General features: G+C 42.6%; 1 protein-coding gene across 1 annotated transcript in view; it reads left to right on the top strand.

Moving 5' to 3' along the window:
- Positions 1–2,629: 2,629 nt before the first annotated feature.
- SGPP1 (sphingosine-1-phosphate phosphatase 1) overlaps positions 2,630–22,811 on the top strand; it is a 44,360-nt gene continuing 24,178 nt past the window's right edge. Inside the window, exon 1 of the mRNA XM_002824834.6 lies at positions 2,630–3,468. Within this exon, the coding sequence (XP_002824880.4) occupies positions 2,785–3,468 (684 nt within the window). The 5' untranslated portion in view covers positions 2,630–2,784. The remainder of the gene's footprint in view (positions 3,469–22,811) is intronic.

Genomic DNA, 22,811 nt, shown 5'->3' with positions numbered 1-22,811 from the left:
CCACCTCAACCTTAAAAGTAGCTAAGGCTACAGGCATGTGCCATCACACTCAGCTAATTTTTTAATTTTTCTTTATTTTTGAGACTGAGTCTAGCTCTATTGCCCAGGCTGGAGTGCAGAGGCACAATCTTGGCTCACTGCAACTGCCACCAGCCAGGTTCAAGCAATTCTCCTGTCTCAGCCTCCCGTGTAGCTGGGATTACAGGTGCCTGCCACCATGCCTGGCTAATTTTTGTATTTTTAGTAGAGATGGGGTTTCACCATGTTGGCCAGGCTGGTCTCAAACTCCTGACCTCAAGTGATCCACCAGCCTTGGCCTCCCAAAGTGCTGAGATTACAGGCCTGAGCCACTGCACCAGGCCCCCAACTAATTTTTTAGAAAATACTTTTGTAGAGACAGGGTCTTGCCATGTTGCCTAGGCTGGTGTCAAACTACTGACCTCAAGTGATCCTCCCACCTCAGCTTCCCAAAGTGCTGGGATCAAAGGAGTGAGCCACTGCACCTGGTCTCTATGGACTATGGTTTACCAAATACATTTTTGCATATCCCTATCTTCCTTCACTTTCTCTTCCTAAAATGGGCTTCTTCACCTATTCATATTTTGCTCTGTAAAACAATCCAGCTCTACAGGATCACCTCCTAACACCTTTCTTCCTGTTCCTAGTCAAACTTGTCCTCCTTTCTGAGGCATGCTGTTTATGTCTGTTTTACACTTGCCATCTGCTCTATACTCTAGAAGTAGTCCTGTCTTTCTTATCTCCCCTAAAATGTGAACAACTTGAGAGCATGGGTGATGATTTATTCCTCTTTCTATGGCCACAGCCTAGCAAGTGGAGTAGGAGGAGGAGAGTACCTGTCCCTGGGAAATGAAAGTATTTTTTTTTTTTTTTTTTTTTTTGAGATAGGGTCTCACTCTGTTACCCAGGCTGGAATGCAATGGCACAATCAGGGCTCACCGCAGCCTTGACCTCCCAGGCTCAAACAATCCTCCCGCCTCAGTCCCCCAGTTATCTGGGACTACAGGTATGGGCCACCATGCCTGGTTAATTTTCTTTTTTTTTTTTTTTTTTCAGACAGAGTTTCACTCTTGTTGCCCAGGCTGGAGTGCAATGGCGTGATCTCGGCTCACCGCAACTTCCGCCTCCCTGGTTCAAGCAATTCTCCTGCCTCAGCCTCCAGAGTAGCTGGGATTACAGGCATGTGCCACTCTGCCCGGCTAATTTTGTATTTTTAGTAGAGACAGGGTTCCTCCATGTGGGTCAGGCCGGTCTTGAACTCCCGACTTCAGGTGATCCGCCTGCCTTGGCCTCCCAAAGTGTTGGTATTACAGGCGTGAGCCACTGCGCCCAGCCCTGCCCAGCTAATTTTGTTCATTTTTTGTAGAGGTGGGATCTCCCTATGTTGCCCAGGCTGTTGTCAAACTCCTGGACTCAAGCCTCCTCGACCTCCCAAAGTGCTGAGATTATAGGCATGAACTACCACACCTGAAGGAAAATATTTCTATTGTTTTAAGGGCATGGGACAATTTCAAACCTGTTTCTTGGAAGTAGTTCACATTCTTTAATTACAGACTTTCACCTGATCATGGCTGGGTGTGGTGGCTCACGCCTGTAAACACAGCAGTTTGAGAGGCCAAGGCAGGAGAATCACTTCAGCCCGGGAGTTGGAGACCGGCCTGGGCAATATAGCGAGACCCGCCTGGGCAATATAGCGAGACCCTGTCTCATCTCTCTCTCTCTAGGTATATATAAAAGACATTCACCTGACCTGAGGAGTTCAGAGACCTTATAAACTGCTCTAGCTAAAAGTCAAGTTGGTAACTTGTGAGACAGGGAAGTTAAGGGTCTAAATTAACGTTATCAAACTCAAAAATCTATATACTGCATTCATTCTCTACATTTATTCTGTGCAAGCCCCCTAGGTGTTAGAATCCGTGAAAAGGAAATTTTACACTTAAGAACCCCTGTGCTCCCTTAACATATACCAAAATATTTGATAAATGACACAGTATTTTGAATTTGTAGGTGGCTGGGTTTTCTTTTGCAGACCACACCTGTTAATATCACCTGGCCCTGTCTTGGGATCTACATGTAGTCTTGCCACCACTGGTCAATTGGCACATGGTTTTCCGAACGTCAGTCGTCTGGGACAGCTCTGTAATTACTCGTTAATTACTTGAGTCGAATGATTCCGAACTCATGGTGGTTGCTTCGCCTTCACTGATCATTCACCATTTGGTTGTGTGCCAGCAGGACGTCCGGCTGCTTGGTCACAGGCATTGCGCAAGCTGGCACCAGGATCGTGGCCTCTTCAAGTCAACTTCTGGCTGAGGGAATCTGGCGACACTAGCTCGCGGGGAAGAAGGGCTGAAGGTGGAGCAGGGAGACACGCCGCGTCCCACCAGACGAACGCCGCGACGCCTGCTGGTGGGTATTACCCGGGACTTCAAAGCGGCCGCCCCCCGATCCTCCGCGCCAAGCCGCCGCCGGATGCGCTCAGGGCGGACCCGCGCGGCCCGGCCCCTCAGGGAGCCCGGGTGGGGGCGGGGCGGGGCGGGGCGGGGCGCGGCGCGCGCGCGGTGGCCGCGGGCGGCGAGGGAGGGGCGCGCGCGGGGCGGGGGCGCGCGCGGGGCGGGGAGTGGGGCGCGCGGCCTGTGGCACCGTCACCCGGCAGACTCCGGAGGGTAGATCGCTGTGCCGGTTCCGCTGCCGCTGGCCAGGAGCGCGGGGACAGCTCGGGGCTGCGCCGGGGGGCCGGCCCGCCTTCCCGGGGGTTCCGTTATCATGTCGCTGAGGCAGCGCCTGGCCCAGCTGGTTGGCCGTCTGCAGGACCCGCAGAAAGTGGCCCGTTTCCAGTGGCTGTGCGGGGTGGAAGCGCCGCCGCGCCGCTCAGCAGACCCGAGGGAGGATGAGAAGGCGGAGGCGCCTCTCGCCGGAGACCCTAGACTGCGAGGGCGGCAGCCAGGGGCGCCCGGAGGCCCCCAGCCGCCCGGGAGCGACCGCAATCAGTGCCCGGCCAAGCCGGACGGCGGCGGCGCCCCCAACGGCGTGCGGAACGGGCTGGCGGCCGAGCTGGGCCCGGCCTCGCCGCGGCGCGCGGGCGCCCTGCGCCGCAACTCGCTGACGGGCGAGGAGGGCCAGCTGGCCCGCGTGAGCAACTGGCCGCTCTACTGCCTGTTCTGCTTCGGCACGGAGCTGGGCAACGAACTCTTCTACATCCTGTTCTTCCCCTTCTGGATCTGGAACCTAGACCCTCTGGTGGGCCGGAGGCTCGTGGTCATCTGGGTGCTGGTCATGTACCTGGGCCAGTGCACCAAGGACATCATCCGCTGGCCGCGGCCCGCCTCGCCGCCCGTGGTCAAGTTGGAGGTCTTCTACAACTCCGAGTACAGCATGCCCTCCACCCATGCCATGTCCGGCACTGCCATCCCCATTTCTATGGTCCTCCTCACCTATGGCCGCTGGCAGGTAAGGTTCCCTCTCGTCCTGTTCAGCCTGGGGGAGTTCAAAGAACTCGGAGTTCTCTTTGCTCTCTGCATTTATTTTAATTCGACCGTTCCCCTCCAAAGCCTCTCTTTTCACAGGTTTTCACAGTACTCGCAAACAGGCCCTTTCTGGGTTTTGAAAAATTAAGTGATTGGGGGAAACTAGATACTTAGCCATTGAATTCTATTTTAATATTAAATTCCAATTTAATGCCTTTCTTAGAACCCAAAGGACACACTTTTCCTAGAGTAATACATTGTCATTGGGCTTTGGTTGAGTTTTTTAAACGGCTTTAATTCTTGGAATGCACAGTGGAAGTGAATTTTTAGAATAATCGCTATGTAAACTAAGACCCGGTTTCACCGTAATATATGGTGCCTTCCCTAAAACTGTTTCAGAAAGAGGTAAAGTCATTAGCTTTACCGTAAGACAGTGTTTACAAAACCTTAGTGTAATTCCAAAACAAACATGCTAGTTCCAAGCAATGAAGTAATCGATTTTCATCGAAATTCCCTTTATGGAAGTTAATGGAGCACAGTGTGAGTTCTGTATTTAAGGGGTGTGGTTGCTACTTTGCTGATAAAGTTTAATTATCTTCTGGATCACTGATCTGTAGTATCTAACAGTTGTTGAGCTACAACTGTAATACTATAATGTTATTGCCTCATTAACTCTAAAAATGCATGGTTTAAAAGTTATTCTTAAAGATAGGGCTCTTGATCAGACTAGTGGGTTTATAAAAATGGCAAATATGACAGCAGGGTCAGCCTGACAATCAGGAAAATTTTTTTTTTTTTAACCCTCTCTGAAAACTGCCAAGGGAAGAGTTTTTAATGGTAATCGTTTTTATTTTGCTTACTTCTTTTGGCCTTTCAATGTTTATCTGTCTTTGAATTGTAAGATTTGTTAATCCTGCAGACCAGTCCCTTATTTTAAGAATAAAGTGCGTAATTATGGAGACTCTAAGGAAACAAACTTCCTCTGTTTTTTCCCCCTTTACTTCACAAAATCATTTTACACTGAGAAATACACATTCTGTGTAAAACTCCATTATGATAAAATTACTTATCCCACATTAAATTTCAGTGTAGATAAAATTTTGTCCCCATGGATACTTCTGTGTAGTGCATCTCTCTTACAGTATATGGAAAATACGCATTGTGCATAGTAAGAATGGCAGAATTAGGAGGAAAGAGTACCATGGGAAGTTTTTTTCTGTTTAACCAAAGGAGCTATACGGTGATGTTCAGATTGTGAAGCAGTGCTACCTGTTTTGCGTAATAGATAAATATCTCGAAGTTTTCATTTAATCTAAATATTTCCGAATTTAAGATTTTCGGTGAGCTGTGTTTGGCCTGGTGATGTTAGCTGATGATGTTTCTCTTATTTTCATGAGACTTTTAGGATTCTGTAACAATAGAGCCTTTTATGATGCCTTCTCAGTGAGTAGCTATTTTGTATGCTATTAGTATTAGCAGTCAAAGTAAGAGAAAATAGCTATTTTTGCTCTTTATTTGTTCTGGACACATACTGACTGGAAGTCTGAAAACAGTACTGCTGAATCGTTTATGGGATATTGATATTCTAACATTTCAGGGTTATTTGAATTATCAGAATAAGCTTAGATTTAGTTTTTAAGCAACCTAGTATATTTAATTCAAAGTTTAAGAAATTTGCATATCATAGAATTTTAGACTTTGAAGTAGACCGGATGTTAGAAATCACCTAGTTTCAAACTGTCATTTTACAGATGTGCAAACTGACCAGTTACATTAAAATTAATCTTCTAATGCTTTAAATTTCTTATTTTACATTTTTTCACTCTAAATTTGCATAATTTTTTGGTTAGCTGTTCTGAAAGAAAGCCTCCTGACGGAGTCTTGCTCTGTTGCCCAGGCTGGAGTGCAGTGGCACAGTCTCGGCTCACTGCAACCTCTGCCTCCCAGGTTCAAGCGATTCTCTGCCTCAGCCTCCCGAGTAGCTGGGATTACAGGCGCCCACCACCACACCAGCTAATTTTTTAAGGATTTTTAGTAGAGACGTGGTTTCACCGTCTTGGCCAGGCTGGTCCTGAACTCCTGACCTCAGGTGATCCACCCACGTCGGCCTCCCAAAGTGCTGGGATTACAGGCGTGAGCCACCGCGCCTGGCCTAAGCCTCCTTTATATGAAAGTTCTGTGTTTATAAATGTTTGACTGTAATATTCCAGTACAAAAAACAAGATGGCTTTTTAACCTTTTTCCTTTTTTTTTTTTTTCCCTAAGAGTCGGGGTCTCACTATATTGCCTAGGCTGGTCTCGAACTCCTGGGGTCAAGTTATCCTCCCTCCTTTGCCTCTCAAGTGCCAGCTTTTCCTTTTCCTTTTTTTTTTTTTTTTTTAAGACGGAGTCTTGCTCTGTCGCCCAGGCTGGAGTGCAGTGGCGCAATCTCGGCTCACTGCAAGCTCCGCCTCCCAGGTTCACGCCGTTCTCCTGCCTCAGCCTCCCTAGTAGCTGGGACTATAGGCGCCCGCTACTACGCCTGGCTAATATTTTTGTATTTTTTAGTAGAGACGGGGTTTCACTGTGTTAGCCAGGATGGTCTCGATCTCCTGACCTTGTGATCCCCCCCGCCTCGGCCTCCCAGAGTGCTGGCATTACAGGCGTGAGCCATCGCGCCCGGCCTCCTTTTCCTTTTTTTTTTTTTTTTTTTAAAGATCCTTATTATCTATTGAAAACAAAAGTACCTTCCTTTGCTTCAGTTGTTTGGGTCCTCTACTCTGTGAATTAGTATTGTACTGCATTGGAGGCTTATATAGAAAGCCTTTCCCCTAGAAACTGGGGGAAGAATTAAATAATGAAAGCCTGGTGTTTTTCTAATAAGTTTTGGTTGGCAGTCTTGCCCATCTGCTGTGCCTCAGCTGCTTATTTGGGACAGGTATGGTTACTTATATATGCCTAGAGTGCTGAAACATCTCTTGAAACTGAGTTCTATACCATTCCTTTGTCTTGGCTTTACTACTTCACTACTACCTACTACTTAATGTTTCTGCCCTCATTGAAATTTGCTCAAGAATCACCACCCAGAGCATTTTAAATTAATCCTTTCTGTTTCATTATTCCTCACTCACACTTAAAATGACAGTATATGGCCAGGTGTAGTGGTTCACCCCTGTAATCCTAGCACTTTGGGAGGCTGAGGCGGAAGGATCCCTTGAGCCCAGGAGTTGGAGACCAGCCTGGGCAATATAGTGAGACCCTGTCTCTGCGAAAAAAAATAAAAAATCAGCTGGGCATGGTGGCACATGCCTGTAGTTCTAGCTACTAGGGAGGCTGAGGTGGGAGCATCACTTGAGCCTGGGAGGTTGAAGCTGCAGTGAGCTGTGATTGCACCACTGCACTCCAGCCTGGATGACAGGGCAAGACCCTATCTCAAAAAAAAAAGACAGTGTACAAACTCGGGGGTTGTTTAAAAATGCAGATTTCTACATTTCCCAGGGTAAGTTTCCCAGAGATTCTGACCCATTAGATAGTTTCTCCTTGAAGAAACTCTTGAAGAAAGATTGCTGTCTCAGCTTTTTTGAAATTCCAGTCTTTGAATTTTTTTTTTTTTGAGACGAAATCTCTCTTTGTCACCCAGGCTGGAGTGCAGTGGTGTGATCTTGTCTCACTGCAAACTCTGCCTCCCTGGTTCAAGCGATTCTCCTGCCTCAGCCTCCTCAGTAGCTGGGACTACAGGTGCACACCACCACCCCCGGCTAATGTTTGTATTTTTAGTAGAGACGGGGTTTCACCATGTTGGCCAGGATGGTCTCGATCTCTTGACCTTGTGATCCACTCCCCTCAGCCTCCCAAAGTGCTGGGATTACAGACGTGAGTCACTGCACCCCGCCTGAATTTTTTTCAGGTACGTTATAAGACAAAGGAGAGATTGGAATAGTATAGCTCCAAGTAGTTACTTAAAGAGTTTTGTATATATATTTTATGGTGATGGAGGATAGAAAATGTATGACCTTTTCCCAAGGATTAAATAACTTGAGATCCATTGCCTAGGATAATGATTATTGCTCTCATATTATTTATTGGAATTTTTTGTAGCCTGAATTGGAAAAAAAATTAAGAAATAAGGAGAATCTGATATAAAGACAATAAATGGTCCTTTGAAGAATAAGATAAACAATATGATGTTCCTTTTCCATTTATGTTTGTATGTTCGTTTCAAAAATAAAATTTCTTAATTTTTAAAGCTCTGTTTGACTTGAATTAATTTAATTTTTAAATAATATGGAGTGTAATCAGTTTTAACTGAATATTTAATTATAAGGTTTTAGATTAATTTCATTTTTTAAAAATTAGTCTTTTTTTTTTTTTTTTTTTTGAGACAGGGTCTCACTCTGTCGCTCAGACTGGAGTGCAGTGGCACAATTCCGGCTCACTGCAGCCTCGACCTCCCAGGCTTAAGTGATCCTCCCACCTCAGTCTCCCAAGTAGCTGGGACCACAGGCACACACTACCATCAGCTAATTTTGTTTGTTTGTTTGTTATAGAGATGGGGTTTTGCCATGTTGCTTAGGCTGGTCTCGAACTCCTGGGCTCAAGTGATCCTCCCACCTCAGCCTCCCAAAGTACTGGTATTACAGGCGTCAGCCACCTTGCCCTGCTAAAAATTAGCTGTAACACTTACTTTATAGACAACTCATTGCCAACTAGTCTTTCATTTTATGTGCTTTTACTACTTTTTATTATAATAAATTATATTTTATAATATATTAATAATGTTATAACATTGTTAATTTATTTTTATTTTTATTTTATTTTTTTTTGAGATGGAGTCTCACTCTGTTGCCCAGGCTGGAGTGCAGTGGTGCGATATTGGCTCACTGCAACCTCTGCCTCCTGGGTTCAAGCAATTCTCTTGCTTCAGCCTCCTGAGTAGCTGGGATTACAGGCACGCACCACCACGTCCGGCTAATTTTTTTGTATTTTTTTTTTTTTCAGTGGAGACAGGGTTTCACCATGTTGGTCAGGCTAGCCTCGAACTCCTGACCTTGTGATCTGCCCACCTCGGACTCCTAAAGTGTTGGGATTACAGGCATGAGCCACCGCCCCCAGCTGTTAATATGTATTTTTAAGCACTTACTATGAATCAGACATTGTTTGAAATGTCTTTTATCTCATTTACTCTTCTATAATTTCCCAATGTTCCTATTATTAGCATGGGTTTACAGGTGAGGAAACTGAGGTTCAGGGAGGTTATATTATATAACTTAAGCAAAGTAACCTAGCCAGTAAGTGGCAGGGGCTCAGACTGACTCAGCAGCTTATATAGAAAATTCATTTAAAATCACACTTTGTGTGTGATTTTTAAGGTATGCTTGCAGTAATATTATTTTTGAAATATATGATTGTATTCTTAAAATACAAGAATAGCTTTTATATACCTTGAGAAGATAATTTGTGTTTGTGTATGTACATACATATGCAACAACCACAAATATTTGTGTTTTAAACATGTATTAAGATGTTGACTGAAATCAAATGCTGATTTGTCACCTAATATAAATAAAAAATTTGATAAACATAGTAAGAGCTTTGGAAAAGAAAGACACATAAGAATATTCTGTCAAAATATGGTTTACTGTAAATAATAGAAGAAGATATCTGTGAGGTCATGAAAAGATAAATGGAAGAAAGGCAAAAAGTAAGAGTTACAAAAGTAGGTCACAATAAAGACCAGAGGAGGCTGCAAGATCCAAGAAAAATCGATCACTATGGTAATTCTGGAAAGAAACACAGTTTATTAAAAAATTGAATTGATTTGCCTCTTTTTTAAGGAGCACGATACTTGTGTTTGAAATTCACGTTTTCCTGAGTTTATAAGTGCTTATTACTAATTCCTTTTTTTTTTTTTTTTTTGGATACGGCGTCTTGTTGTTGTCACCAGGCTGGAGTGCAGTGGCGTGATCATGGCTCACTACAACCTCCGCCTCCTGTGTTCAAGTGATTCTTCTACCTCAGCCTCCTGGGTAGCTGGGATGACAGGTGTGTGCCACCACACCTGGCTAATTTTTGTATTTTTTTTGAGATGGAGTCTTGCTCTGTTGCCCGGCCTGGAGTGCAGTGGCATGATCTTGGCTCACCCACCACCATGCCTGTCTCTACTAAAAATACAGAAATTAGGCTGGGTGCCGTGGCTCACGCCTGTAATCCCAGCACTTTTGAAGGCCGAGGCGAACGGATCACCTGAGGTCAGGAGTTTCAAGACCAGCCTGACCAATATGGTGAAACCCCGTCTCTATTAAAAATACAAAAATTAGCCAGGTGTGGTGGCAGGTGCCTGTAGTCCCAACTACTTGGGAGGCTGAGACAGGAGAATTGCTTGAACCTGGGAGGCAGAGGTTGCTTGAACCCTGCTGACAGAGCGAGACTCCTTCTCAAAAAAAGAAACATGAAGAGAAGAGTACCTTTCTTTCTCTGTCCCACAGCTTCTAGGGTCTTTTTTTGTAAAGGATTCAGTGTTAGACATTTCTTATGTAGCTTCCCAGAGGTAGTCTCTACTTTTGCAGACATACATTTATATAGTTGTTTGTTTTGAGATGGAGTTTTGCTCTTGTTGCCCAGGCTGGAGTGCAGTGCAATGGTGCGACCTTGGCTTACCGCAACCTCTGGCTCCCAGGTTCAAGTGATTCTCCTGCCTCAGCCTCCCAACTAGCTGGGATTACAGGTGCCCACCATCACGCCTGGCTAATTTTTTAAATTTTTAATAGAAATGGAGTTTCAGCATGTTGGCCAGGCTGGTCTTGAACTCTTGACCTCAGGTGATCCACCTGCCTCAGCCTCCCAAAGTGCTGGGATTACAGGCATGAGCCACCACACCTGGCCTATATAGTTTATTATTCATACACAAGGTAAGGTACTGTACTGTTCTGGATCTTGCTTTTATCACTTAGTAATATATTGCAAAGACCTTCCTTCCTCTCCCTCCCTCTTTCTTCCTTCCTTCCATCCATCCATCCTTTTCCTTTTTCTCTTTCCTTCCCATCCTTCCTTCCTTTCTTTCTATTTCTTCTTTTTTTCTTACCATTTTTGTTTTTACATAGGTTTCACCATGTTGCCCAGGTTGGTCTTAATCTCCTGGGCTCAAATGATCCTCCTGCCTGAGCCTACCAAAGTGCTGGGATTACAGGCATGAGCCACCATGCCCAGCATTTTTTTTTTTTTTTTTTTTTTTGAGATGCAGGCTCCCTCTGTCACCAGGCTGGAGTGCAGTGGCGCCATCTTAGCTCACTGCAACCTCTGCCTCCCGGGTTCAAGCAATTCTCCTGCCCCAGCCTCCCAAATAGCTGGGATTACCGGCACCTACCACCATGCCCAGCTAATTTTTTTTTTTTTTTGTATTTTCAGTAGAGATGGGGTTTCACCGTATTGGACAGGCTGGTCTCGAATTCCTGACCTTTGGTGATCCGCCTGCCTCTGCCTCCCAAAGTTCTGGGATTACAGGTGTGAGCCACCGTGCCTAGCCTTCTTTTCTTTTTTAAGTCCAACAATTAATGAATATTAATTATGTGTCTATGATTTTTAAAAATGCCTTACATAAATTATTTCTATATATATAGAGAGAGAGAGGGAGAGAGGCAAACAGAAGGAGAGAGAAAACGCTATCTAATTTTTTTCACATTTGCATGCTGTTCCAATATATTAATATGACATAATTTAATAAGTTGACTATTTCTATACATTTATTTATTTATTTATTTTCCCAGAGCTCCCCTCAAGAAATATTCAAATACCTTTAGTTTTCCAATCGTTTGCTAGTATAATGGCACAGTGACTGTTTATTGGAACACATTACTATGTCAAAGAATATAGGCATTTAAATTTTAACAGATAACGTAAAATTGCCTGTCATAAAGATTGTACTAATTTACATTCCTCCTGGAAATGTATGAGAGTATCTGGTTTCCTATGCTCTCAGTGTTGCAGTATGTTATCAAATTTATTGATCTTCCTCAAAATAATTTTTCTTAAAATTTTAAAAAATAATTTTTATGTGGCCAGGCGTGGTGGCTCACGCCTGTAATCATAGCACTTTGGGAGGCTGAGGTGGGTGGATCACCTGAGGTCAGACATGGAGAAGCCCTGTCTCTACTAAAAATACAAAAATTAGCTGGGTGTGGTGGCAAGCACCTGTAATCCCAGCTACTTGGGAGCTGAGGCAGGAGAATCGCTTGAACCTGGGAGGCGTAGGTTGCAGTGAGCCAAGATCATGCCACTGCACTCCAGCTTGGATGACAGAGCGAAACTCCATGTCAAAAAAAAAATATATATATATATATATATATGCATATACATATATATGAATTTTTACTATCCTCATTTTACAGATGACAAAGTAATTTTAACATTGTATTTAATTTGAATTAGTCTTATCAGTAAAGTTGAAGAACTTTCCGTAGGTTTATTGACCACTTAACGTTTCCATTTCTGTGAGCTGTCTATTCAAAGTGTTTCTTTTATTTTTTTCACTTAGATTATTGTTATTTTACTTACTGATCTTTACAGATTTTTAAGTTTTTTTTATTTCTAATAGGCATATATTTATAGGGTACATGTTGATTTTTAAAAACTGTATCTTTTTTTAGTGGTTGCTTCACCTTAAAATAATATTACACTAGTTCAAGTATAGCATCAGAACCTTGCAACAGTATATTTCCACTTATCCCCGCCCCCTCTTTGTCATGCATTATATCTACATATGTCCTAAGGCTCACAATTCATCGTTATTATTTTTGTATATGATATAGAATGTCCTAATATGGTTTTGGAACTGGTATAATTTTTCTCCTACCTAAAGAGCCTCTTTTCACATTTTTTCTACTATAGATCTGCTGGTGATAACATTTCCTTAGCTCTTTTATTTGAAAAATATATTGAATTAATTTTGGAAAAATATTTTCATGAGATACAGAATCCAAAAATAAAGATACATAATTCAGAATTCTAGGTTGATAGTTTTGTTTTTTCTCTTGGCACTTTTTTTTTTTTTTGAGATGGAGTCTTGCGCTGTTCCCCAGGATGGCATACAGTGGCCCACTCTTGGCTCACTGCAACCTCCACCTCCTGGGTTCAAGCAGTTCTCCTGCCTCAGCCTCCCAAGTAGCTGGGACTACAGGCGAGCACCAACGTGCCTGGCTAATTTTTTTGTAATTTTAGTAGAGATAGGGTTTCACCATGTTGGCCAGGCAGGTCTCAAACTCCTAACCTCAAGTAATCTGCCCACCTCAGCCTCCCAAAGTGTTGGGATTACAGTTGTAAACCACTGTGCCCGGCTACTTTTGGTACTTTTAGTACTATGTTGTACCATTGCCTTCTGGCTTGCATAGTTTTTGACAAAATATCTGCTGAAATTCTTATTTGTGATCCCCAGTACTTAATATGTATTTTTTATTCTGTCTGGTTTTAAAATTTTCTCTTTTTCCCTAGTTTTGAGCAATTTAAAAATGATGTGACTTAACATGCTTTTTTCTTTATATTTCTTCTGCTTTAAGGTCATTGAGCTTGAATCCATGGGTTTGTAGTTTTCATTATATTTGGAAGATCTTCAGCATTATTTTCAGAATCTTTTTCCTCTCCCTTCCCCACTTCCATTCTCTTCTTTGGAAATTCCAATTTCAGGACGGGCGCGGTGGCTCATGCCTGTAATCCCAGCACTTTGGGAGGCCGAGGCTGGCGGATCACAAGGTCAGGAGATGGAGACCATTCTGGCTAACACGGTGAAACCCCGGCTCTACTAAAAATACAAAAAAATTAGCTGGGCATGATGGCGGGTGCCTGTAGTCCCAGCTACTCGGGAGGCTGAGGCAGGAGAATGGGGTGAACCTGGGAGGCGGAGCTTGCAGTGAGCAGATAACGGATATCGCGCCACAGCATTCCAGCCTGAGCGACAGAGTGAGACTCCATCTCAAAAAAAAAAAAAGAGAAATTCCAATTTCATGTGTTTTAAACTGTTCATTCACAGGTCACTGAAGCTCTATTCTTTTTTTTTTTTTAAAAGCATTTTTGCTTTCCCTGCTTCCTTTTTTACAGTTTCTGTTGCAATGGCTTTAAGTTCACTTACCTGTTCTTTTGCAATCTCTAATTTTCTGGTAATTTTATCAAGTAGGATAGGGTATAATTTCAGATTCTGTGTAGTTTATATCTAGAAATTGCATTTGGGTCTTTTAAAAAATCTTCAATTTCTCAGCTCATTATATTTCTATATTCTTGAGTAAGTTCAGAAGATTTTTAAAAATTACAGTTGGGTCCTGGGCATGGTGGTTCATGCCTGTAATCCCAGCACTTTGGGAGGCCAAGGCAGGTGGATCAGCTGAGGTCAGGAGTTTGAGACCAGCCTGGCCAACATGCAGAAACCCCCTCTCTACTAAAAATACAAAAATTAGCTGGCATGGTGGTGGGCGCCTGTAATCCCAGCTACTTGGGAGGCTGAGGCAGGAGAATTGCTTGAACCCAGGAGGCAGAGGTTGCTGTGAGCTGAGATTGTGCCACTGCACTCCAGCCTGGGTGACAGCATGAGACTGTATCTCAAAAAAAAAAAAATTATTATTGGGTACAGAGACTCATTGTCACCCAGGCTGGGGTGAAATTGTGAGATCTTAAACCCAAGAGCCTCGAACTCTTGGGTTTAAAGGAACCTTCTGCCTCAGCATCCAGAGTAGCTAGGACTGCAGGTGTGTGCCACCATGCCTGGCTAATTTTTTTAATTTTTTGATTTTATATTTTTAATTTTTTTGTTTGTTTTTTTGAGACGGAGTCTTGCTCTGTTGCCCAGGCTAGAGAGGTGTGATATTGGCTCACTGCAACCTCCACCCCCCGGATTCAAGCGATTCTCCTGCCTCAGCCTCCCAAGTACCTGGGATTACAGGTGCTTGCCACCACACCCAGGTAATTTTTGTATTTTTAGTAGAGATGGGGTTTCACCATATTGGCCAGGCTGGTCTTGAACTCCTGGGCTCATGCTATCCTCTCACCCCCGTTTCCCAAAGTGCTGGGATTACATACAGTAGCTTGCCCAGCCAGTTTATAAGATGTTTTATAGCAATCTTAAGGTATTTATCTTCTAATTCCATCATCTTTGTCATCTTTGTGTGTTTCTATTATTTCTCCTGATTATAGACCATATTTTCCTAATTCCTTGCTCGGTAATTTTTATAGAGTTTTGGATTTTGTTGTATTTCTTTACATAGTCTTGGACTTTGTTCTGGTGTGCAGTTAAATTACTTGTCAGTTTAAATCCTTCTAGGTTTGATAGGATGGTCCAGAATAATCGTAGGCTAAGGCTAATTTAGCCTCACTACTTACATGATAACCTTTTAACCATTCTGCCTAATTCCCTCTTCACTGCTTGATGGGAAAGCAATTGCAAGCTTATATGAGCTTTGGGAATTGCTTGGCCTGCTCCTCTCCAGTAGTTTTTTCTACAGTCTGGTGGATTTCTCCCCATGCATGCACAGATTCGTACTCAGCCAGCAACTTCATGAATTCCCTCTACATATCTCCAGGGCTCAGTCTCTGAGATTTGTCTCTCCAATACTCTGTCCTGCAAATTACAGCCTCTTTGGCCTCTGAGGATACTAGTCTTTCTCCCCTTAACTCAGGGAAACTGCTGGACTCAGTTTTGATTCTTCCTCCTGTGCTACAGCCTGGAAACTGCCTGTAGCAGCAGGATAATGCAATCACAGGGCTCATTTGTTTCCCTTTTCTCATGGATCTGAGTTTCACAAGAGTGAAACTCCGGCTCAAAAAAAAGGGGGATTTATTCGAACAACATATAAACACACAACAGAATGCTTCATAAGTCACTTTAAACAATAAAATAGACAATAATAACATACATATTTTTATAAGCATACTCAGGTATACTAATGACAGTTGCACAGGTACAACAGTTATGAGCAGATGAACTGTATTCATAAAGAAGAAGGTCATTGGCTGGGTGCCGTGGCACACGCCTGTAATCCCAGCACTTTGGGAAGCCGAGGTGGGCGGATCACCTGAGGTCAGGAGTTTGAGACCAGCCTGGCCAACATGGTGAAACCCTGTCTCTACTAAAAATACAAAAAATTAGCTGGGCGTGGGTCAGGCGCCTGTAATCCCAACTACTCGGGAGGCTGAGGCGGAGAATCCCTTGAACTCGGGAGGCGGCGGTTGCAGCGAGCCAAGATCACAGCCTGAGCAACAAGAGCAACACTCCATCTCAAAAAAAAAAAAAAAAAAAATGGAGGTCGGCCGGGAGCAGTGGCTCATGCCTGTAATCCCAGCACTTTGGGAGGCTGAGGCAGGAGGATCATTTGAGCTCAGGATACCAGCCTGGGCAACATGGTGAAACTCCATCACTACAAAAAATATAGAAAGTTAGCCAGGCGTGGTGGTGTGTGCCTGTGGTCCCAGCTACTCTGGAGGCTAAGGTGGGGAAAATCACCTGAGGCTGCAGTGAGCTGTAACCACATCACTATACTCCAGCTTGGGCAACTCAGTGAGACCCTGTCTCAAAAAAAAAAAAAATAGAAGGAGATCAAGGCTGGGCATGGTGGCACATGCCTGTAATCCCAGCACTTTGGAAAGCCAAAGCAGAAGGATCACTTGAGGCCAGGAGTTCGAGACCAGCCCGGGCAACAAATCAAGACCCTTTCTCTACCAAAATTTAAAAATTAGCCAGGTGTGGTGGTGTATACTTGTAGTCCCAGATACTTGGGAAGCTGAGGTGGGAGGATCACTTTAGCCCAGGAGTTGGAGGCTGTAGCGAACTATAATCATGCCACTGTGTCTTAGCATGGGAGATAGAACGAGACTCTGTTAGTAAAAAATGAAAAATTAAAAAAAAAAGTTAAAAAAGTGAAGTACAAACATTTATCACTGTGGCTGGTAATTGTGTGCACTCCACTTTATTAACTGTGGTCATCTGAAATACCATGATAGACAATCTGAGCCTTTTGATGAGATCCATCAAAAACCACATGGGCCAGCTACCACATGTGCAGTCACCCAAAGAGTCAAGATCTCAAGAAATTTTATCTTTCACAAATGCAGATGTACATCACTTCATTTATTAAGTTTCTACATTTTTACCTTGAGAACCAGGGAAGCTGATGGTGTAACTCCAAGTCCAAGGCTGAAAGCCTCAGGATCTGGGTGGTTGCTGGTGTAAGTATGTGCTGGAATCCCAAGGCTGGTGAGCCTGGAGTTCTAACATCCAAGGCAGCAGAAGAAAAGTCTGTCCCAGCTCCCAAAGAATCCAGTTCACCTTCTGGATATGTTCTGTCTGGGCCTCCTGCAGATTAGATGGTGCATGCCAACACTGAGGGCAGATCTTTCCCATCTAGTCCACTCTGACTCATACACTAATCTCCTCTGGAAACATGCTCACAGACACACCCAAAATGATGCTTTACCAGATTTCTAGATATTTCTTAATCCAGTCAAGCTGACACCTAAAATTAAGTCCACAAATTCAAACCTTGTCAACTTCACACCCATATGTATAAACTATACACAATTTCCATGTAAAGACAATAGCAAGAAAATACTTCACCTAACATGATATGGCTACCCCACATACAACCAAAAATGTGCTAAATTTCTTCCCTAGAATTTGGCTTTCAAATTCCAAGATTTTAATATTTTGGGTTTGTAATTTTCAGGATTTTAGATATTAGAAATTTTAGACTTTAGAGATTTTGATCTTTTGGGATTTCAACATTCAGGATTATGTCTTTTGGGATTATGACTGACACCAGTTCTGACATAGACTGTTTAAGCCACAGAGCCTAAATAGTTGCTATCAGGCTCTTTACAAAAAGCTTTGCCAGTCCCTGACTTAGTGTCAATGGCAGTAGAGAGAAATGGGTGAATTTGATAGATATTAAGAGGTAGAATTGACAAAACATGGGACTAATTGGATATATCAGTAAGAAGGATAAAAAGTATTATTCTGAGGTTTCCTGCTTGGCAAGCTGAGAAGTAGTAGTTTGGTTTATAGAAATAGCAAATAATGAAAGTGGGTCAGATTTGGGGAAAGTGGCAACGGCATGGAGATGACTTCAGTTTTAGGTATTTCGAGTTTGAAGCGTCTGTAAGTCATCTGGAGCTGTCCAGGAGATGGTTCTATACATGAAGATCAGGACCAGTTTCTTGTCATCAGCATATAGGTGCAAAATGAGGTGGTGAGAGTGGATAATATTGCCCTGAAAGAGTACACACAGAAGAAGAGAGGGTCTGCTGGGCACAGTGGCGCATGTCTGTAATCCCAGAACTTTGGGAGGCTGAGAATGGTGGATTGCTTGAGCCCAGGAGCTCGAGACCAGCTTGGGCAACATGGTGAAACGCCATTTTTTTTTTTTTTGAGACAGAGTTTTGCTCTTGTTGCCCAGGCTGGAGTGCAATGGCACGATCTCGGCTCACTGCAACCTCCGCCTCCCGGGTTCAAGCGATTGTTCTGCCTCAGCCTCCTGAGGGGCTAGAATTAACAGGCGCCTGCCACCACACCTGACTAATTTTTTGTATTTTTAGTAGAGATGGGGTTTCACCATATTGACCAGGCTAGTCTCGAACTCCTGACCTCAAGTGATCCACCCACCTCAGCCTCCCAAAGTTCTGGGATTACAGGCATGAGCCACCGCGCCCAGCCGAAACCCCATTCTCTATGAAAAATACAAAAAAAATTAACTAGGCATGGTGCTGTGTGCCTGTAGTCCCAACTACTTGGAAGCCTGAGGTGGGAGAAACACCCGAGCCTGGGAAGTTGAAACTACAGTGAGCCACGATTGTGCTACTGTACTTCAGCCTGGGGGATGGAGTGAGATCTTTTCTCAAAACAAATAGCAGAGGGTCTAGGAGAAGAATCTTTAAAGGTATCAATATTCGAAGAATGGATAGAGTAAAAAGAACTTGAAAGTCTGGATGTGGTGGCTCATGCTTGTAATCCTAGCACTTTGGGAGGCTGAGGCGGGAGGATTGCTGGAGCCCAGGAGTTCGAGACCAGCCTGGGCAACATAGTGAGACCCGGGTGCTACAAAAAAAAAAAATTAGCCAGGTGTTGCAGCTCATGCCTGTAGTCCTAGCTGCTAAAGAGGCTGAGACGGGAGGATCCCTTGAGCCCAGGAGGTCAAGGCTGCAGTGAGCTTTGAAGGCACCACAGCACTCCAGCCTGGGTATCAGAGTGAGACCTTGTCTCAAAGAAAACAGAAGAAAACCTGTAACAGAATATGAAAAATAGCAGTTTGAGAGGTAAGAATATATCTTAGGGATAGTGTGTGTGTGTGGTGGGGGTTCTAGTAAAAAGCTTAATTGGACTGGCTTAAGCAAAAAGAGGAAATTTATTTGAAGGCTCGAAGGGGCATCTCATGGAAGCCAAGGGTAAGAAAGAGCCGTTGGACCTTCTGAGGGATTGGAGCCAGGCTCTGGACCCCTATCAGAACTAAAGGCCCACTCTCAATCTTTGTTTCTTAGGGTTGCATGGTCTTTTATTTCTGCTGCTTTCTTGTCTCTCTCTGTTTTCATACGCACATGTCTGCCTCACTCATAGTTTTATTTTTAGAAGTTCAAGCACACAGTAGAGACTCTCTTTCTGACTTTATTTGCAGCTACTTTTAGAAAAAAGAATCTGATTGGCTCAGCACAGCCAATGGTTTTGCTTCCCTAGGGCCAAGTGTCCATTCCTGATCCAAGTAGCTGTGTTCAAGGGAGCAGGATCACAGGGGATGAGCATGTCTCCAGGGCCACACTGCTGGGTCCAAGTGGGGGAAGTTTTCAGAAGAGAGGCGTGTAGATTGGACAGTATCATAAAATGAATGTAGTACAGAGGGAAGCCAGAAGTGAAAGTAAGAGAGAGGGTGTTTCTAGAAAAGAAAAGTTGTTAACATTGTTATTCTGCTAAGAGAACAAGCAAGATAAGTACTGAAATTTATAGAAGACTTAGAAAATAAATTTTAAAAAAAGAAAAAGCTAATGTTAATTTTTTATTTCCTTACAGTTTGAAAATAGTTGGGACCATATTATATGTGGAGTTTATTCTTTTTATTTAATATTATATGTGATATTAATTTTATATATCAGTTTATTTGAGTAAAGGTACTCAGATTTTTTTTTTTTTTTTTTTTTTTTGAGATGGACTCTTGCTCTGTTGCCCAGGCTGGAGTGCAGTGGTGCGATCTTGGCTCGCTGCAACCTCTGCCTTCCAGGTTCAAGCGATTCTCCTGCCTCAGCCTCCCCAGTAGCTGGGATTACAGGTGCCTAACACCACGCCTAGCTAAGTTTTATATTTTTAGTAGAGATGTGGTTTTGCCGTGTTGGCCAGGCTGGTCTGGAACTCCTGACCTCAAGTGATCTGCCCGCCTTGGCCTTCCTGGGATTACAGGCCTTGACCACCATGGCCAGCCAAAGTACTCAGCTTTTTGATCAAAAATGATCAAAACATCTAGATGTTTTTCTGAAAGTAGTTTTTAGACGAGTTTAACATTTAAATCAGCGGACTTTGAGTAAAGCAGATTATCCTCCATAGTGTGAGTAGGTCTTATCCAATTAAATGAAGGCCTTAAGAGAAGAAAGACTGACCTCCCCCAAAGAAGAGTGAATTCTGCCAACAGAATGGTTTCAGACTTGAGCTACACATTAACTCTTCCCTGGGTCTTCAGCCTTTTGGCCTGCCCTGCAGATTTTGGACTTGCCAGCCTCTACAACTGCATGACCAATCCTTAAAATAAACTTTTCTTTGTATATGTAGATATACATATCCTATTGGTTCTGTTTCTCTGGAGAACCCTGAGTAATACATTGTGTAAAGAATTTTCCCACCAATATAAATCCCTAGAAAACAATCTTAATGGCCAGGTGCAGTGGCTCACGCCTGTAATCCCAGCACTTTGGGAGACTGAGGTGGGTGGATCACCTGAGGTCAGGAGTTCAAGACCAACCTGGCCAACATGGCGAAACCCTGTCTCTACTAAAAATACAAAAAATTAGCTGGGCGTGGTGGTGGACGCTTGTAATCCCAGCTACTTGGGAGGCTGAGGCAGGAGAATTGCTTGAACCCGGGAGGCAGAGGTTGCAGTGAGCCAAGATCGCACCATTGCACTCCAGCCTGGGCAACAAGAGTGAAACTCTGTCTGAAAAAAAAAAAAAAAAAAAAGAAAGAAAACGATCTTAATGAATGAAATTTTAAAAATATTCCTATGAAATAGTTTTTATACTGTAGGGTTATGATTATTATAGGTCTTAGTATCCCCATTTATAGATGAGGAAACTGAGAGGTAAAGAAATTATGTGGCTAGCCCTAGCCCATGGTCCTACAACTGAAGAAGTAGCTTTTGGGGTGTCTGCCTAGTTTATAACTCTCTAAAAGCTCCCTTACCTATAGGGAAACTATATTTTCTTTGTGTGATCTCGTCCCTTAGGATTTGAGAACAGGTACAGAGTCTGGGCTGGTTTTCTCAACAAGGAAGTAAATTCAGAAGCCTTTGTCTGTCATGTGGACTGAAAGGCAGAGAAGCTGGTCTGTAGAAAAAGAAAAATGAAGCAGAAATATAGAAAGAAAAGATGGTCCTGTGACTGTTCTGTTTATAGTTGTGGTTTCTTCTCCAAGCTTAGCCTCATTCTACCTTAGGGTTCTGCGAGACGCTGTCTATCCTTTTAATACATCTCCTTTTCTTCTTCTTAAAATAATCTAAATTGGTTTCTGTTATTTACATGTTTGGAGTTCCAATATAATGCATGAAGTAAATGGTGATAGTCAGGTCTATATAGCTGTATAAACTCATATTTTTAACTACTTCATTATAACCAATAAATTTGATTTATAATTATTATATGTTATCAATAATTTTATGACAAACATTTAAAAATATGAATCCTTACCTACATTTCTATATCCTTAGTATAGAATTCTAGGATTGCTGGGTCAATATATATGAACATTTAGAGCTCTTCTGTGTATTGACAAAATGCTTTCCAGAAAGATTGTATCAGTTTTCATTATACTAGTAATGTATGAGAACAAGGCATGTCTATCTTTAATGTGCCATTATTGTCATCTGTTTACATGTATACTATTCATTCCTAGAATTGAACAGAAATTTTCCTGTGCCTGCCTCCCATATTTAAGTTACTCTGAAAAATTTAAATTGTATTAAAGACAGTTTTTGTAATTGTTTTAATTGCAAGTGATTTTATTGACTTAATTTACTACCTTCAATGAATGTAAATGGAACATGCCAAAATATACAAAATAATTCTTATTATGTATAATAGTGAGAAAAATATATCAGAAAGAAAAAAGCCGTTTGGTAGAATAATTGAGGGAAACGTTTAGATAAATTTTCTTGTGATCAAGGATGTGCAGTGAAAAGATTAGATAGTGGTATGAAATTAAAAACATCTAGATGTCATATGATCTGTTTTGGGTTTGGTACATTTTTATGTATTTGAAAATAATGTGAAGGACTTGTAATTTTTACTTTCTACTCTATAAGATCTAAAGATTTAATTTCAGTAAAAACATTCTTATTAGATGTTTAGAGGAAATACATTAGAATGTTATTAGAGGAAATACATAAATGCCACAGATACAGCTCAACATTCTCTATGAAAACGAAAACAGAAGCCAGGAAACCCCCGCCAAATTTAAAATTGTTACCCATTTGTGTAATGATAAAAGTATAAAGTAAGAAGCAATGATAAATTGGAAAAGGAATTAGAATAGGTCACTAGAATATAATACTAAATGTTACTTAGCATCCATAGGTCTGTTCTTTAACTGTAAAGAGAGAGGGATAGAATTAATAGCTTTTTTTTTTTTTTTTTTTTTTGAGATGGAGTCTCGCTCTTGTTGCCCAGACTGGAGTGCAATGGCATAGTTTCAGCTCACTGCAACCTCTGCCATCTGGGTTCAAGCAATTCTCCTGCCTCAGCCTCCTGAGTAGCTGGAATTACAGGCATCCACCACCACACCCGGCTAATTTTGTGTTTTTAGTAGAGACAGAGTTTCACTATGTTGGCCAAGCTGGTCACGAACTCCTGACCTCAGGTGATCCACCCACCTTGGCCTCCCAAAGTACTGGGATTATAGGTGTGACCCACCACGCCCAGCCAGAATTAATATCTTTAAGATCTCTTCTACCTCTAATTAAATGAAATTTTTATTTAGCCTTCATTCTAAGAAAAACTTAAAAAATATTTGAGTGATATTCTACTTGATCCTAAGGATAAAAGAAATTAAACACACTTTGAACAACTTTATATATGAAGGGCAGCATAGTGTAGTAGTTAAGAGCTCAGACTCAGGAATCAGACTTCCTG

This window comes from Pongo abelii, chromosome 15 (genome assembly GCF_028885655.2).
Source record: "Pongo abelii isolate AG06213 chromosome 15, NHGRI_mPonAbe1-v2.0_pri, whole genome shotgun sequence".
Taxonomy (NCBI): Eukaryota; Metazoa; Chordata; class Mammalia; order Primates; family Hominidae; genus Pongo; species Pongo abelii.
This window is presented reverse-complemented; position numbering and strand designations above follow the sequence as displayed.